This window comes from Cucurbita moschata, unplaced genomic scaffold (genome assembly GCF_002738365.1).
Source record: "Cucurbita moschata cultivar Rifu unplaced genomic scaffold, Cmos_1.0 Cmo_Scf00028, whole genome shotgun sequence".
Taxonomy (NCBI): domain Eukaryota; kingdom Viridiplantae; phylum Streptophyta; class Magnoliopsida; order Cucurbitales; family Cucurbitaceae; genus Cucurbita; species Cucurbita moschata.
Genome location: NW_019268544.1, coordinates 3,051,308 through 3,066,892, shown reverse-complemented (window position 1 = coordinate 3,066,892; position 15,585 = coordinate 3,051,308). Strand labels below are relative to the sequence as shown.

Here is a 15,585-nt window from a genome sequence, read left to right as displayed (position 1 = left end):
AATGAAACCCTATATTGCTTTATGACATCATATGGAAACCAGCCAAGATAGAGGGTAGGTAGGGTTTTTGGAGAAAGCTGCTTTTGATCTCCATCTCGATGCGTCAACGTCGGTATACTTTTACTCCTAACTCTATAAGGCTTCGAGATGGAGCTTAACCCAAGTTTCGATTAAAAACGACGATGATCTACGTTTCATTGAAACGACACACGATTCTAGAGATAATTTCATTCAAAATCGTTATGGAGGATATAGTGTTAGGATGGCACAACGGGCACACTCAATTTAGATGAACACGTTTAAAAGGTCTTGATAGGTATCAGAGAGAGAGAGAAAGAGAGAGAGTAAAGGCAACTTATTAATAAACAAGTCATCTCATTAGAACCCATTTAGGTTTTGTTCTTACAAGAACACAAGAACACAAACCTCTCATCATCTCCTCAAATCATTCACCATATTTCTTCCAAATCCTTTCCATGGAGTCAGCAAATCTCCAAGAACTATTCAGTGGATACTCATCCTTGGTACCAGCTCCAAGACCACCTCTTCTTACTCATGAATGCATCCCCAACACCATCTTGTAAGCTCCAACAATTCTTCATTCATTATTCATGCATTCATTTCTCTCCTTTTTTTTTTTCATACACATGAACATGCAGGGATGGAAATTCCTACAACAACAACAACCCTTATTTAATGGATCAAACCTTACCATGTTCAAGAGAGAATGAGAATCCATGGTTCAATTTCTCATCAAATTACCAACAACAACAACAAGAACAACCCAACGAACACCACCTTTCAAATCTCTATTCTTGTGTTCAATCTCCTACAAGCTATGGAGGTTTCCAAGGGCTATCAACTGGATCCAATACCAATTATTACAGCAATGTTTTTTCGAGTAGTACAAGGAACAGCACTTCTACTACTTCAACGTTGGATTTGTTGTCTTCTTCATCATTACAAGCTGCTGATCCGCATCTGGGGTTGCTCTCAAGTGGGTTTAACAAAAAGAGAGCCTTATTTGGGTATGTGCAAGATTCAATACATAATAACAGCTCCAACAGAGTAAAGAGACCACTTAACAGCTCGTCATTGGCTAAAAAGTCCAATGCTCATGAATCAAAGAGATCCTGCCCACCATTGAAGGTATTGGTTCCAACCCACTTCAAGAACTGACCAAACTCTTTGTGTGGATGATTAAATTTTGAAATATGAACTGCAGGTGAGAAAAGAGAAACTGGGCGACAGGATTTCAGCACTTCAAAGGCTGGTTGCACCTTTTGGTAAGGTATATGCATAGATATATATATATAAACACTTTCCTTTATGAGATTCAGAACCCACTTAGGTCTGTTTGATGTGCTTAAAAAACTAACCCCACTTACCCATACTTGGTTCTTGGTTCTTGATTTGAGTTTCTTACCATAAATTTAACAATCTTTTTCAGACTGATACTTCCTCTGTTCTAACCGAAGCAATTGGCTACATTCAGTTTCTTCATGACCAAGTTGAGGTGAGTTTATTCTCTATTGATTCATATGATGAACAATAATATTTACATTTTCTGATGTAATTTTAATTGGGCTTTCATTGTAGACTTTAAGCATGCCATATTTGGGGTCGTCTCAGAGCAAACCCTACCAGAAACTGCAGCCTGTAAGTTGATATACGCATATGATATTATGTTTATGTGTTTATATATTTACGGGTTGTTTGGAAGAGAAGTCTTACGTTGGCTAATTAAAGGGATGATTATGAGTTTATAAGTAATACGAGGTTTTTTTTAGAGAAAGCAAAAGCAAAATCACTAGAGCTTATGCTTAAATTACACAATATCGTTCGGAAAAGAATGAAACATTCTTTACAAAGATGTAGAAACCGCTCTCTAGTAAACGCGTTTTAAAAACCTTGAAGGGAAGCTCGAAAGAGAAAACCCAAGGAGGACAATATTTGCTCATAGTAGGCTTAAACTATTACAAATTATATCAGAGTCAGACACGAGAGGATGTGCCAGCAAGGAGGCTGAGCCTCGAAGATGGGTGGATTGGGGGTCTAGTCCAACATCGATTAGAAAAAGGAACGAGTGTCAGCGAGAACACTGGACACTGAAAGAGTGAATTGTGAAATCTCACATTAGTTGGATAGTGCGTGTTTTAACATTACCCATCAACTTTTATGGTTGGGATTAGAAGTTTAATAATAAAAAATTATTTGACCTGTTTGTTGCTGACATGGCACCTACATTTAGATATATATATATTTTTTATTTGACCTAATTTTTCAGATAATTTGGTTCAGAATTATCTGAAAAGTAATATTCTTTTCATTTGGTGGTTTCTGGGTAAAGCACGTTACATGATATTATTGCTCTTAGGAAAAAAACAATATATTATTTACATGTAAAAGAATAGTAAATAGGATCTATGGAAAGAAGCACTAAGCCATAGATTTATCAAAAAAATTGCAGGGTTCAACCCAGGAAGATGGAGCAAAACCAAGGCCAGATCTTAGGAGCAGAGGGCTATGCCTTATGCCTCTTTCTTGGGCCTCATTCATTCATGGCTATGATTAAGAAAGAGCCTACACTGCAACAGATTCGCAAAATATTTCATCAAAAATAGAGAGCTCAGCCAAAAAACAAAGCTAATTCAGATCACAAACAGACGTATTCTTAATGGTTTCTTCTTGGTTGTGCTTCTTGTATAGCTGTTCCAGTTTCAGTTGAAAAAGAAGAATGTCAATAATGTTGTTTGGTGGAGTGAGATCCACAAATAAGCTTTTGGTTGTATTTTCCAATTTTCAAATCATTTTGATTTGTACAACGTACGTGTTTCAATTTCATTTCTTGCAGAAACTTTATTAATTTACATCACCCATCACATTTATAAGGATAATGGGATTTCTTCTTGTTACCTAGGACTTAATTTTACATTATAAGTAAATAATGTGTACATAAATTAAAATGACTTCACCAGATCTCTGATTCTAACACACAGTGCAGAGATGGATGTTCAAGGCGATCGCCCCACGCCTCATGGCTGATCATTTTCATCCCATCACCAGGGGAACGATAACTGCAATACATACAGTCAATCCCAGCCAAATTCAAGCAAGTCAGTTCACTAAGATTCTAGTGCTCATGCCTAAAAACAATACGATCTTGGCTTATGATATGGTTAGTCAAAGTAGATTATTACCAGTTTCTTCTTTTTCTTCCTCTTCTCAATATAAGCAAAAATCTCTTCTTGTCTAGCTAGTGTTTCCTCCAGAACCTATATGCAAAAACTACTGATCAGAACTACTACTCAAACAGCTTATAAAAGACCACTGATCACTGAGCAATAGAGGTACCTTTTTGGTTACGAGAAGATCCTGTTCGAGGGCTTCAACACGGCTTGTTACAGCATTGAGTAGTTCCTCTTTCTCGCGAGGCAGGTCAGCAGGTTTAGAGCACAAGTTATTGACTCTCTCTTCCAATTTAGCCATGCGTTTTACGGTTGACATGTAATCAGGCAAGGGTTCAAATAAAGGTGGCTGACCCTTGAGCATGTTAGAGTCGTCGACATAGTAAAATGGTTCGGAGTATATGGAGGCATTGGTCAGTTTGTTAGGCATGGTGCGAGCCAACCTCACCGTAGCAGAAATTCCCACGATGAAGGCCAAAACACTAGCCAAAATCTTTGATTTAAGACCCCCAGGGACCTCGCCTGAACCAGCCATATCAAAATCCATTGCTGCCAGCGCGCGCACACACATACCAAAAGAAAAAACGACCAAATTAACTTAGTAGAAATAGAGATACGAACCAACAAAATATTGCCAATATTTCCATCCCTTTTGGGAGAAAAAGAAGTTTTTATCGTTCTACAGTATAAAGATGAAATTGCATAACTAAAAAGAATAAATTAAAAAAGAGCTATCAGAAAAAGATAATATACCGTTGGATGAGGCTGGCATGCTCTTTTTTGACACATTTTTCCATGCAAAATCCACAGTTTTATCAACCACGGGGACACAATCCTCGTTGTATGCCACACGAATATTCTTGGTAATTGAAACCTATCATGTTTTTTTCTTGTATCAGCTAGACTTCAGAAATATAATTAGCGCTATTTCATTAGAGGTAAGAAATTGATCCAACACTTCCCGAAATATAGAAAACAGTTTGCATATATGTATACACAGATCCACAGTTCTGCAAATTTATGCTAGCTAAGAATCCCAAAACGAGCCATCTCTAGAGAACAAATTCTACTAGCAAAGGCACAGGCTGAAACTGGAAATTACTACTCCAGTTTAAAATCTTCTGTGACATGCAAAAATCTACTCAACGCATAGGAACAGATGCTAAAACGAGGTTTTATAGAGTTAATGTGAGATCTCACGTCGATTTGAGAGGGAAACGAAACATTCCTTATAAAGTGTAGAAACATGTCCCTAGTAGACACATTCTAAAACCATGAGGCCGATGGTGATACATAATGAGTCGAAGCGGACAATATTCGCTAGCGGTGAGCTTGGGCTATTACAAATGATATCAGAGCCAGACACCAGACGTTGTGCTAGCGAGGACGTTGGGTCCCCAAGAGAGGGTGGATTGTGAGATCCCACGTCGGTTGGAGACGGAAATGAAGCATTCCTTATTAGGATGTAGAAACCTCTCCTTAGTAGTGCGTTCTAAAACCGTGAGGCTGACGGCGATATGTAACGGGTCGAAGTGGACAATATTTGCTAGCGGTGGGCTTAGGCTATTACAATTAATGGTTGCTTGTAATTCTAAAAGACATTGGATTCTTACTGCTTAGACTGAGAACCATTAATATTGAACTCATCGATGTGAAGCAAATTAAATTTCAGCTAACAAATCTTGAATTCTTGCTCACTTACCTCATGGAGAGGAGACAGGAGTGGACGCTGAACGTGATTAAAAGGATGTTTGGAGGAGATGGAGCAAACATCCTTAAAATCAGGAAATGCTTCCTGTTGCACCAGTCGATTAAGCATAACAAATGCAAAAAAATTTATCAATCGGAAAGAACCAAAATGCTAGCTCATAATATTAAAAGAGATCATATGAATAGAATAAAAAATGGAAACTCAAACAAGAAACCAGAAGGACGCAGGCTAAGCTCAAGAAAAGAAAAAAAACCTCGTTGTCCCTAGATATCACTGAACATTTATGGGTTCCATTGCTGACCATCTGCGAGTTCATCAATTATTTAAAACAGCCAAGTTATTGTAAAAGTCAGGTGAAGTTGTAACCAAAGATGGAAAGTAACACAATTGGAGATAAAAATTGGGACCTTCAATATATTTGGGTCCTTCCATGGACCTTTATCAGAACGCATGCACCCTCCTTGATCAGCACAGGTACAGGTGCCTCCAAGAAACTCTGGCAATTCACTGGTGCAACATGACACCACAACAGGAGGGCAAAACTTTGCATGAACATTTCCAAATTTATACGATACGTGAAAGTTTACTGTCTCTTCAGTAACATACCTGGAATCAATAATTTCCAGCAACTTGCTTTGGTATTTATTTCCAAGAACCTGGCAAGTTTACTAATTAATTACATCTGCTACAATTTACTATGGCAAAGATGAGATCAGAGAAGCATATTTACATGGATCTTTGCAGTGGTTTTAGGATCTAGAAAAGATTTTACAGTGTTCCACAGCATTCTAAATCCGGAACCAGCATTAATGATGAACATACGATTTAAGGTCTGCATTCACATTTGACCACTTTTGGGGTTCAGTATAGGACGTAGTATAGAGTAAAATGAACATTCCATAGAACTGAAAACCAAATATTCCACAGTACCTCCGGATAGTTCTCGCCATCAATTTTCTGAAGGCGGGAGATGAGTTCCCGAGCAATCTTATTGAAGCTTTTAAGTCCCTGTCAAATCAGTTCTATTTTGAAAGCTGCACCGTGAAATTGGAAAAGGGAAAGGAAAAAAAAAAAAAAAATTTGAAACACAAAGGACACAAATTTTTTAGATCAGCTAGTTCTCCAAGTCAGTGCACATCAATATCATATACCACGACGATAAATCTCTATGATTCTTGCATAAAACATTTGTCTGCAACTAATTATTCCCCATTAATAAATATTACTATTGACATACTTACCACTCCCTGAACGTCCAAGATTGTTGTACTTTGATCAATGTGCCTCTTGGAAGCTATTGAACAGGCAGGAAACTTTACCGCGAATGTCCTCTCAAACTCTCGTACATGGTATTTCAGATAGCGTTCAATATCAGTGACTTGCATCAACTTGGTGGGATCCACCATGCCCAATTTCTCAATATATACTGGCCTTCCTTCCTTATCTACACCATGATTCCCTTGAGGATAATAATCTAAGACTTGATCAAGCTCCTCGAATACAAAATCCTTAAGAGTGGGGGAAAAAGAAGAAATGTCAGTTAGTTCGATTGGGGAGTTCAAAATTTGGGACTTGGTTTACAGGGGAAAGATACAGAGAATTTGTAGAACCTAAGCAAATATTTCTACATCCAATACCTCCATTATGGTGTCAGCACCAAATTCTTTACGCCATTGGAGCATGTCAGTCCACATTTGCTTTGTTTTCTCAATATCAAACTTCCTGGCCTTCAAGAATCTATGTCCAATGAAATGTTGTAAGACTATAACATAAAAACTGAAAAGAAATTTCTTTAAAAAAATCATATACTTGTTCAATAGTGGTGCTTGCCCTATACTGTGGAAGATTAATCTTGAAAATTGGGACAGATCCCAATCAAGAGAATATGTAGTTGTAAGAGAATGAAGAAAGGGGAGTTAAGGGCTTCCCTCTGTTACAAGAATTATATTAGGATCATAAATTATGGGCTCTAATACCATGTTAGGAACCATAGCTCTCCACAATGGTATGATGTCGTCCACTTTGAGCATAAACTCTCGTGGCTTTGCTTTGGGCTTTCCTATGGAGATGTATTCCCTACTTATAAATTCATGATCAACCTCTAAATTAGCCAATATGGACTCCCTCCCAACAATTCTCACTGGTCCATGGACCAGTGATAAAACATGGAGTTATAGAAGGATAAGAGAAAAGAAAACCTGAGCATCATGTGATAGTCATCATGCTTGCAAGGTAGTAACTCCTCCAAAATCAATGCTTGGCGAAAGGAATCGACAGCCCGCAGCTCCTCTGTGTCATGCACATCTTCAATTCTCATAGATGTGACTCTACTACTTCTCCTACCCCTTCGTGTCATAGAATGCCTGAACATGGAGGAGGCAAGGGCTGCCTTCTGCTTGAAGGACCCAATGGATGTATTCCTCTCATCCTCAGAGCTCTCAAGATCAGACCCTTCAACAAGTACAAATTAAAATAACTTGTCAAACTTCAGGTAAATAAAGGAACGATTGATTATATTAGTTATCCATGTTTGAATTTGTGTTCAGCTCCAACAATCTCTTGCCGCAAACATCTTACACTATTGAGTCTATGTGACTGTCATTCAATTTAACCATTTTCATTCGATTACTTGAACACATTTGAACATTCTTGCAAAACCGAAAGATCCATAAACGAAACAAGGGAAGGATTCGTAATCGAAGAAACAATAATGAAAAACAAACGAGGAGAGAATATCAGAAAAAGGGAAAGATCCAACAATGGAAGAACGAATGCAACAGAATGGATTACAAACATACCTGGTTTGGAAAATATCGGTCCGGACATGATGGCGTGTTTTTGGGTTTGTTAATTGAAACAGGTTACGCATTAAAGAGATGAATCAAGCACTCATATTGCGATTCTTCTCCTAATGCCCGGCCTGGAAAAAGACGATCATTAAAAGAAAATCCCCAATAAATACAGATACCTTCAAAACCCCAAAAAATAAGTCAATAAAAAGAAAACCCCACTCAAAATTTCCCAATCTTCAACCTAATCGGCCAAAACTCTAAACGCAAATGCCAGACATTAATCACAATAAACTAAAATGCCTATCAAAACACATTCACGTAATAGGCAAACGAGCTCCCTCAGGTGGGCAAACCTACAAAGATCGAACGCAAGCAAGAGAAAAAGAAAAGAACAGAGAAATTACAAGAAGGTGAAACGTGAGGGGCAGGAAATCGAAGTAGGCAGCGAGGGGCGATTATATTGAGGGGAAAAAAACGAGAGAGGTTGTAAGAAAAAGGTGGAGAGACAAGAAGGTTACACGATTACAGAGCATAAGAAAAGGAGGATTAGAAGAGAGAGAGAGAGAGAGAGAAAGATGGTTAAGTTGTTGATTGAAAAGATTCGGTGTTTGGTGGTCGATCCATTCAGCTACGGATGGATATCCATCGAAATGTTACCGCCTCCAATTCTCAGAGATTTCTGATTCCGGCGAAGCGAAACCCGCGAAACCCCACGCCTCAACTATACTTCATTACCGTCTATACCCAACTACCCTAACGTCTCCCTTCTTGTTTCCCGCTAAATGAATCTCCTGCGTGCACCTCTATTTTTATTCCTTACGTTCGCTTTCTCTTTCCGCCACGTGGCTTCTTGATGCAATTTAAATACTTTAAGATAGGTGTTTGAAATTTTAATTTTATTTATAGATATAAATACTTTAAAAGATAAATTCTTTCAAATACATTCTTTTGAAATTAAATTTTATTATATAACTTTTGTAATTAAATTCCATTGAATGGTTAGTTAAATATTTATTTATTGCTGACGTTCTCATATATATATATATATTTGTCATAATGTTTTTAATTTTTTAGTTGAATTAAGTCTCCAAAAATAAAAAATAAAAGTTATAAATGAAATTGTTTTTTAGTCTCTTTTATTCCGTATTTTTCCACCTTTCATCTTACATTTATAATCGTATCGGACAACGAAATTATAATTCTATGACATTTGTCATCGAATTGCTTGCTTCAGTTCTCGTGTGGGACCCTTAATTGAGGGTTGAATCTACTGATTGATCGATTGCCTTATTTTTATATTGAAGGATCCAACCAACTCGAGTAGGTTTCATTCTTGGTCAGCTTTCATCGGTTCTTACTTGGGCTTACAAAAATAAGGCCCACACGAGTAAACATTGTTTCCATCATGTGTGAAAAATGAGTTTTAAGAGAGAGAAAAAAAAACTAAATTATAATAAACATTGCTCAATTAGTAGAATTAAAATTAAACTAATTAAACAAATATCATACTATATGGTCCTGTCCGTACAATATACCAATCTATATAAAAATTAAATAAAAATAAACTCTCGGAATTATTCTTAAATTATTATTATTTTTCTCCGATGTTCTAACATCCTTCAAAATTCTCTGTTAAATTATTATTTTCTTCGACGACGACCACCGACGGCCTCCATTTCCATTTCCAATTCCAAGTCTTCTTCCGTACCTTCTAAGTCCGCCGCCGCCTTTTCTTCTCTTCACTGTTCTTCCACTATCTCATTACCTTCTTCCTCCGCCGCGTTATTTCCATCATTCTGTTCCTCTCTCTTTCGCTTCACAAACTTGGCTAAACCTTCCATCACGATGTCAATGTCGTCGTCCTTCATCAGTTCTTCCGCAACCTCCGCCGGAGTCACATTGGCGTGCTCGACCAGCGCTTCGATTTCTTCGTACAGCGGGTGATGAATAGCTCCGCCGCCGAGGTAATTGGTGGTTAAAGCCTCGAACGCCTTTGAGGAGCAGTAGCTCAAGTGGATATGGACGTCCATTCGACCAGGTCGCAACAGCGCTGGATCTAATCGGTCCTTGTGATTCGTCGTGAGAACGATGATCCTCTCATCGCCGCAGCTCGACCACAATCCATCCATAAAATTAAGCATACCAGACAGCGTCAACTGCAATTCATCACACAAATTTCAATTTCGATTATTCAGACTAATTCGGGAGGGGAAAAATGGGGGAAACCCTACCTTGCTTCTGTAATCGTCGTTATTTTCGCTTTCGTCGTCGCTATTGGCCCGATTCTGCAAATTAACGCTGCAATCGATATCCTCAATCACCAAAATCGAGCGATTTGAAGTGGAGAGTAACGATCTTCTCAGCTCGCTATTGCTGCAGATATCTGTGAGATCTAAATCGTAGATATCAAACTTGAGGTAATTAGCCATGGCGGCGATTAAGCTCGATTTCCCCGTACCAGGTGGACCGTACAACAAGTAGCCTCTCTTCCAAGCCTTTCCAACCTTGCGATAAAATTCCTTCCGCTTCAAGAATCGATCCAAATCATCGATTATCATCTTCTTCAAATCAGGATCCATCGCCAGAGTATCGAACGTCGCCGGATGCTCCAGACCGATGGATCCCCAATTCCCTCGACATCTCTCATCACCAAAATCGTCACTGTACGATAAATTTTGACTACAGAGTTTGGAAACATTCTCCATTTCTGTAATCTCCTTGGCTCTTCGTAAGATGTAAGGCAAATAGAAATCCACTACTTTATCCATGAATTTCTTATCGAAAACAAGCTCGTAATGGCGTTTCTCCTTGACAAACTCATTACCTTCCTTCTTTTTCTCGGCGACGAAGCGCCATTTGAGATGAATGTCTTCGAATTGATCTACAATTTCTTGATCCTTTTCCATGGAGAGGGAAACTCTCTGCTGCCTGGGAGTTTTGGAGACCTTGAGACGGTCCATTGAGGGGCTGATTTTGGTACGAAGGTAGATCTCGGCAGCTTCGAATACCTGGTTTTTGTTGTAGTTCGTCTTTTTCTCGATGACAAGGGTGGTCTGAGGGGAGGATTTCGGGGGGAAAAAGTAGGTGAAAATGGAGGAGATGAAGGAGATGAGTTGGGGAGGAAGAAGGTCGTTGGTTATGGAACGGATCATCATCATGGAAGTGGCGAAGGAGGCATACGCCGCGAACAGGGAAGAAGCGGACGGAGGCATTTCCTTGAAATTCAACATCGTTAAGGCTAATTAAGCGTCGGAGTTCAGTAGGGTGAAGAAGGGATGCCGATCAACGCCAGACTTTATAGCTCTGCCTTCCACTCTGCAAGCTTGTGCTCCAAGGTTGGGGATGTTGCAAGGAACCTCCCTATTGTAATATTATGCTTTTTTGAAGTCTTTTTTTTTTTTTTTTCTTTCATACTTTAAATTAATAATATGTTTTTACTTATTATAGTATTAAAAAAAATAAACGACCTTGTAAACTCTATCAACCCAACCTAAATATAATTTGAATTGAGTTATGAATTTAGACATATTTAAATAAATAAAAATTTTATAGATTGGGTTAGTTTGGTTGGTTCACGTATTCCTCTTTAAACTGGAGTAAAAGTACACGGAACTAAATTTATTCTTAATTTTTTTAAAAAATAATTTTTTATTTTCGAGATAATTATATATATTTATTTTTATTTAACTTCATAATTTTTTTTATTTATTCGGGAAGAGCTCCATCAAATAATTTGAACTAGGAGATAATTTTTTATAATATATATTTGAAGTGAGTGGAATATGTTTGAAAATAAATTAATAAATATTATACAAACTATATTTTTATTAAAAACAAAAATTTGAATACCCATTTTATTTAGTTAATTATTTAATAAAAGTTATTTTGTTTGAAAATTTTGACCCGTTTAAAAAAATATTTCAGTCTAACTTAAAACATTGAAGAACGATGTTGTTATTAATCCTCGAATCAATATCCCAACTCCTTATTAGTATTAAATATTTTTATCTTTAGTACTTTAAATAACTGGTTAGTTTTTTTTTTATAAATTAAAAATTTATGTGTATTTTAATTTTAAAATAGGTAGAAATGAGAATTTAGATCTCCAAATTCATATTAAAATTATAATTTTTTATTTATTGGTTCACGTGGTAAAAATGACCTAATCAATTTTTAAAATTCAAAATTGAAAGTTTTTTTTTTTATATATAATAATAAAAATAACTAGAAAAAAAAAAATTCTAAACATGTAAAATTCAACTTTAAACAGTCCATTATGGAATAAAATAGCTCATTGAGACTAATGGTTTTGTTCTGTTTAATTTATGAAAATAAAAATAAAAATATCTCATTTTTAAATAGAATGATTAAACAAAAGAGTGGAGCAATTTGAATGCTAAAGTTTTCAACTTGGTAAAAAATAAGAGGCCGATACAAACCTTCTTCCTCCTTACCCTCTCCTCTTTTCCTCTCTACAGTGGTCGAATAATGTTGGAGTTTGTGAAAATTCCCTATTTATAATTACAATTTAATACTCATTTTTATATTAAAAAATTCATTCTTAAAGACGAGGTAAGAAATGGAAAAGACAATGAACATGTCTCCTACTGGTAGACTATTAGGGGTTGAATCTATAGACTGATTGATTGGTTTCTTATATATTGAAGGACCCAACCAACTCGATTCGGTTCCATTCCTAGTCGACTTTCATTAATTTTTTCCTCATCCGTTTCCATGGGCTTACTTCACTTCCATTATGTGTAAAAAATAAGTTTTAAGAGAAAAAAAAAAACTAAATTATAAAAAATATTCCTCAATTTTCTATTTTATTTAAAAAATATTTATCATATTCAAAAATAAGTTTATTTAATTATTTTAAACATTATCATGTAAATTTAAAAATATTAATTATAAACTTTTTTTTAGAAGAATTAAAATTAAACTAATTAAACTAATTAAACAAAATCCTACCATATGGTCCCTGTCGTATAATATACCAATCTATATGAAAATTAAATAAAAATAAAAACTCTCTAATTTTTGTCCGTCCCTCAAAATTCTCTGTTACTTTCTTCGCCGTGATTTTTGGTAGACTCCCATTTTCTTCGACGACGGCCACCGACGACCTCCATCTCATTGCCTTCTTTCTCCGGCGCCTTATTTCCACCATTCTGTTCCTCTCTCTTTAGCTTCACGAACTTGGCTAAACCTTCCATCACGATGTCAATGTCGTCGTCCTTCATCAGCTCTTCCGCAACCTCCGCCGGAGTCACGTTGGCGTACTCGATCAGCGCTTTGATTTCTTCGTACAGCGGGTGATGAATAGCTCCGCCGCCGAGGTAATTGGTGGTTAAAGCCTCGAACGCCTTTGAGGTGCAGTAGCTCAAGTATATATGGACGTCCATTCGACCAGGTCGCAACAGCGCTGGATCCAATCGGTCCTTGTGATTCGTCGTGAGGACGATGATCCTCTCATCGCCGCAGCTCGACCACAATCCATCCATGAAATTAAGCATACCAGACAGCGTCAACTGCAATTCATCACACAAATTTCAATTTCGATTATTCAGACTAATTCGGAAGGGGAAAAATGGGGGAAACCCTACCTTGCTTCTGTAATCGTCGTTATTTTCGCTTTCGTCGTCGCTATTGGCCCGATTCTGCAAATTAACGCTGCAATCGATATCCTCAATCACCAAAATCGAGCGATTTGAAGTGGAGAGTAACGATCTTCTCAGCTCGCTATTGCTGCAGATATCTGTGAGATCTAAATCGTAGATATCAAACTTGAGGTAATTAGCCATGGCGGCGATTAAGCTCGATTTCCCCGTACCAGGTGGACCGTACAACAAGTAGCCTCTCTTCCAAGCCTTTCCAACCTTGCGATAAAATTCCTTCCGCTTCAAGAATCGATCCAAATCATCGATTATCATCTTCTTCAAATCAGGATCCATCGCCAGAGTATCGAACGTCGCCGGATGCTCCAGACCGATGGATCCCCAATTCCCTCGACATCTCTCATCACCAAAATCGTCACTGTACGATAAATTTTGACTACAGAGTTTGGAAACATTCTCCATGGCTTTAATCTCCTTGGCTCTTCGTAAGATGTAAGGCAAATAGAAATCCACTACTTTATCCATGAATTTCTTATGGAAAGAAAGCTCGTAATGGCGTTTCTCCTCGATATGCTGACGATCTTCCTTCGTTTTCTCGGCGACAAAGCGCCATTTGAGATGAATGTCTTGAAATTGATCTACAATTTCCTGATCCTTATCCATGGAGAGGGAAACTCTGTGCTGCCTGGGAGTTTTGGAGGCCGCGAGACGATCCATTGAGGGGCTGATTTTGGTACGGAGGTAGATCTCGGCAGCATCGAATACCTGGTTTTTGGCGTAGTTAGTCTTATTCTTGATGACAAGGGTGGTCTGAGGAGAGGATTTAAGGGTGAAAAAATAGTTGAAAATGGAGGAGATGAAGGAGATGAGTTTGGGAGGAAGAAGGTCGTTGGTTATGGAACGGATCATCATCATGGAAGTGGCGAAGGAGGCATACGCCGCGAACAGGGAAGCTGCGGACGGAGGCATATCCTTGAAACTGAACATGGCTAGAGCCAATTAAGCGTCGGAATCCCGTAGGGTGGCCGAGGGATGCCGATGAGCGCCACAATTTATAGCTCTACCTTCCACTCTGCAAGCTTGTGCACCAACACAACAAGCCACTTATTACTGAAACAGGCTCACGTTGGTTTATTATTTCTCAAATCCATTTCTAAATTTGTTGGTTTTAATGTCACTTATTACTAAAACATGCTCTTCTTTCTTATTAATCCTCAAATCAATGTCGAACTTTTATTGGACCTAAAATTTAAAGATTTTGTTTATCAAACTTAAAATAATAAAAATAACTAAAAAGAAAAAAAAGAATTATATTTTAAACATATTAAGTAATTTTATTTGGGTAAATTATTGAAGAAAATTGGTACAATCAATCATGATTTTGTACTCAGAGTGAAGCAATATAAATGACCAAAATTCCTTGTTGGGTAGAAAATAATTAAAAGTAATCTTTAATATGTTCGATATATATATATATATATATATATACCCCTTATTCTCTAATACCATCTTTATAAAAATACTTTATTTAAAAAATAACCTTTGTTGATTTTTTAAAACATTCATTAATACTTCTAGAATTGTTACCATCACTTTTATTTTTTTTAAATGGTTTTTATTCATAGATTAATCATAAATATTATTTTAAAACTTTCTTCTTTTTTTTTACTTTTTATCTAGGTTGTTATTAATTTTTTTTTTCATTCACCTATCCACTATTAAAAACTTAAAAAATATTGATACCCCTCAACTTAAAAAAAAATTAAAAAATTTAGAGATGAAGGTAAATAGATAATTTTCATCCTTTATGAATATTAAAAATTTTTTAATGTTTCATGTTTTTTTTTTTTTAACCGGTACTATTGATTTTTTCTTTGTTCAATTTTTAGAAAAAATTCAAAGTTGAGATTTTTATTAATTTCGAAATCCTAAAATAAAAACACTAACAAACATCAATAGTCTATAAAAGTAAAAATTCATTGAAAATGGCATAAATTTTCGACAAAAGCAACGCATATTGAGAGCATAAATGTCCAATGTCCATTTAACTCGTGGATCTAAAATTTTCATGAAGGAATATCGATTCTAGCAAGTTTGTGTAAGGAAAAAAAAATCGAAAAAAAAAAAGATGACTTTATATACATGAAATAGAAATGAAGCGAATCCGAATATAAGGATTAAGCAATGATTTTCTTCCACGAAGTTGTCTTCTTAAAACCATTCTTAGCTGTCACTGTCACTCATCTTCTTCCTGAAAAAAAAAAAAAAAAAAAAAA

The 15,585-nt window shown here is 36.6% G+C and overlaps 4 protein-coding genes across 4 annotated transcripts; 1 reads left to right on the top strand and 3 right to left on the bottom strand.

The window, feature by feature from the left end:
* The first annotated feature begins 383 nt into the window (after positions 1-383).
* LOC111463101 (transcription factor bHLH110-like) lies at positions 384-2,601 on the top strand. Its single transcript, XM_023106914.1, has 6 exons — positions 384-580; positions 660-1,149; positions 1,226-1,291; positions 1,451-1,516; positions 1,600-1,659; positions 2,471-2,601. Exons 1-6 carry the CDS (start codon positions 477-479, stop codon positions 2,573-2,575), a joined length of 891 nt encoding a protein of 296 aa, XP_022962682.1. The 5' UTR covers positions 384-476; the 3' UTR covers positions 2,576-2,601.
* A 230-nt stretch (positions 2,602-2,831) lies between these two features.
* On the bottom strand, positions 2,832-8,420 carry LOC111463100 (phosphatidylinositol/phosphatidylcholine transfer protein SFH12-like). Its single transcript, XM_023106913.1, has 15 exons — positions 8,096-8,420; positions 7,698-7,819; positions 7,098-7,350; positions 6,537-6,636; positions 6,141-6,407; positions 5,830-5,907; positions 5,630-5,731; positions 5,506-5,555; positions 5,307-5,406; positions 5,153-5,203; positions 4,891-4,983; positions 3,942-4,062; positions 3,355-3,737; positions 3,201-3,275; positions 2,832-3,077 (listed from the first exon to the last, which is right to left on the bottom strand). The coding sequence occupies exons 2-15, from the start codon at positions 7,723-7,725 to the stop codon at positions 3,060-3,062; spliced, it is 1,719 nt and encodes a 572-aa protein (XP_022962681.1). The 5' UTR covers positions 7,726-7,819; positions 8,096-8,420; the 3' UTR covers positions 2,832-3,059.
* A 794-nt stretch (positions 8,421-9,214) lies between these two features.
* LOC111463099 (AAA-ATPase At2g18193-like) lies at positions 9,215-11,085 on the bottom strand. The gene is made up of 2 exons (XM_023106912.1): positions 9,923-11,085; positions 9,215-9,847 (listed from the first exon to the last, which is right to left on the bottom strand). Exons 1-2 carry the CDS (start codon positions 10,919-10,921, stop codon positions 9,431-9,433), a joined length of 1,416 nt encoding a protein of 471 aa, XP_022962680.1. The 5' UTR covers positions 10,922-11,085; the 3' UTR covers positions 9,215-9,430.
* Positions 11,086-12,673: 1,588 nt separating this feature from the next.
* Positions 12,674-14,377, bottom strand: LOC111463134 (AAA-ATPase At2g18193-like). The gene is made up of 2 exons (XM_023106962.1): positions 13,298-14,377; positions 12,674-13,222 (listed from the first exon to the last, which is right to left on the bottom strand). Exons 1-2 carry the CDS (start codon positions 14,294-14,296, stop codon positions 12,743-12,745), a joined length of 1,479 nt encoding a protein of 492 aa, XP_022962730.1. The 5' UTR covers positions 14,297-14,377; the 3' UTR covers positions 12,674-12,742.
* Between the last annotated feature and the right edge of the window lie 1,208 nt (positions 14,378-15,585).

Excerpts from the sequence above, each read along its gene's own strand:
- LOC111463101 (XM_023106914.1), top strand. The coding sequence starts at position 477 with ATGGAGTCAGCAAATCTCCAAGAACTATTCAGTGGATACTCATCCTTG. Across the intron at positions 1,150-1,225 it reads GATCCTGCCCACCATTGAAG|GTGAGAAAAGAGAAACTGGG; the intron begins GTATTGGTTCCA and ends TATGAACTGCAG. Across the intron at positions 1,660-2,470 it reads CCTACCAGAAACTGCAGCCT|GGTTCAACCCAGGAAGATGG; the intron begins GTAAGTTGATAT and ends AAAAAATTGCAG.
- LOC111463100 (XM_023106913.1), bottom strand. The coding sequence starts at position 7,725 with ATGTCCGGACCGATATTTTCCAAACCAG. Across the intron at positions 5,908-6,140 it reads TCTTGGACGTTCAGGGAGTG|GGACTTAAAAGCTTCAATAA; the intron begins GTAAGTATGTCA and ends CTGATTTGACAG. Across the intron at positions 5,556-5,629 it reads AAACCACTGCAAAGATCCAT|GTTCTTGGAAATAAATACCA; the intron begins GTAAATATGCTT and ends TAAACTTGCCAG.
- LOC111463099 (XM_023106912.1), bottom strand. The coding sequence starts at position 10,921 with ATGTTGAATTTCAAGGAAATGCCTCCGTCCGCTTCTTCCCTGTTCGCG. Across the intron at positions 9,848-9,922 it reads ACGACGATTACAGAAGCAAG|TTGACGCTGTCTGGTATGCT; the intron begins GTAGGGTTTCCC and ends GATGAATTGCAG.
- LOC111463134 (XM_023106962.1), bottom strand. The coding sequence starts at position 14,296 with ATGTTCAGTTTCAAGGATATGCCTCCGTCCGCAGCTTCCCTGTTCGCG. Across the intron at positions 13,223-13,297 it reads ACGACGATTACAGAAGCAAG|TTGACGCTGTCTGGTATGCT; the intron begins GTAGGGTTTCCC and ends GATGAATTGCAG.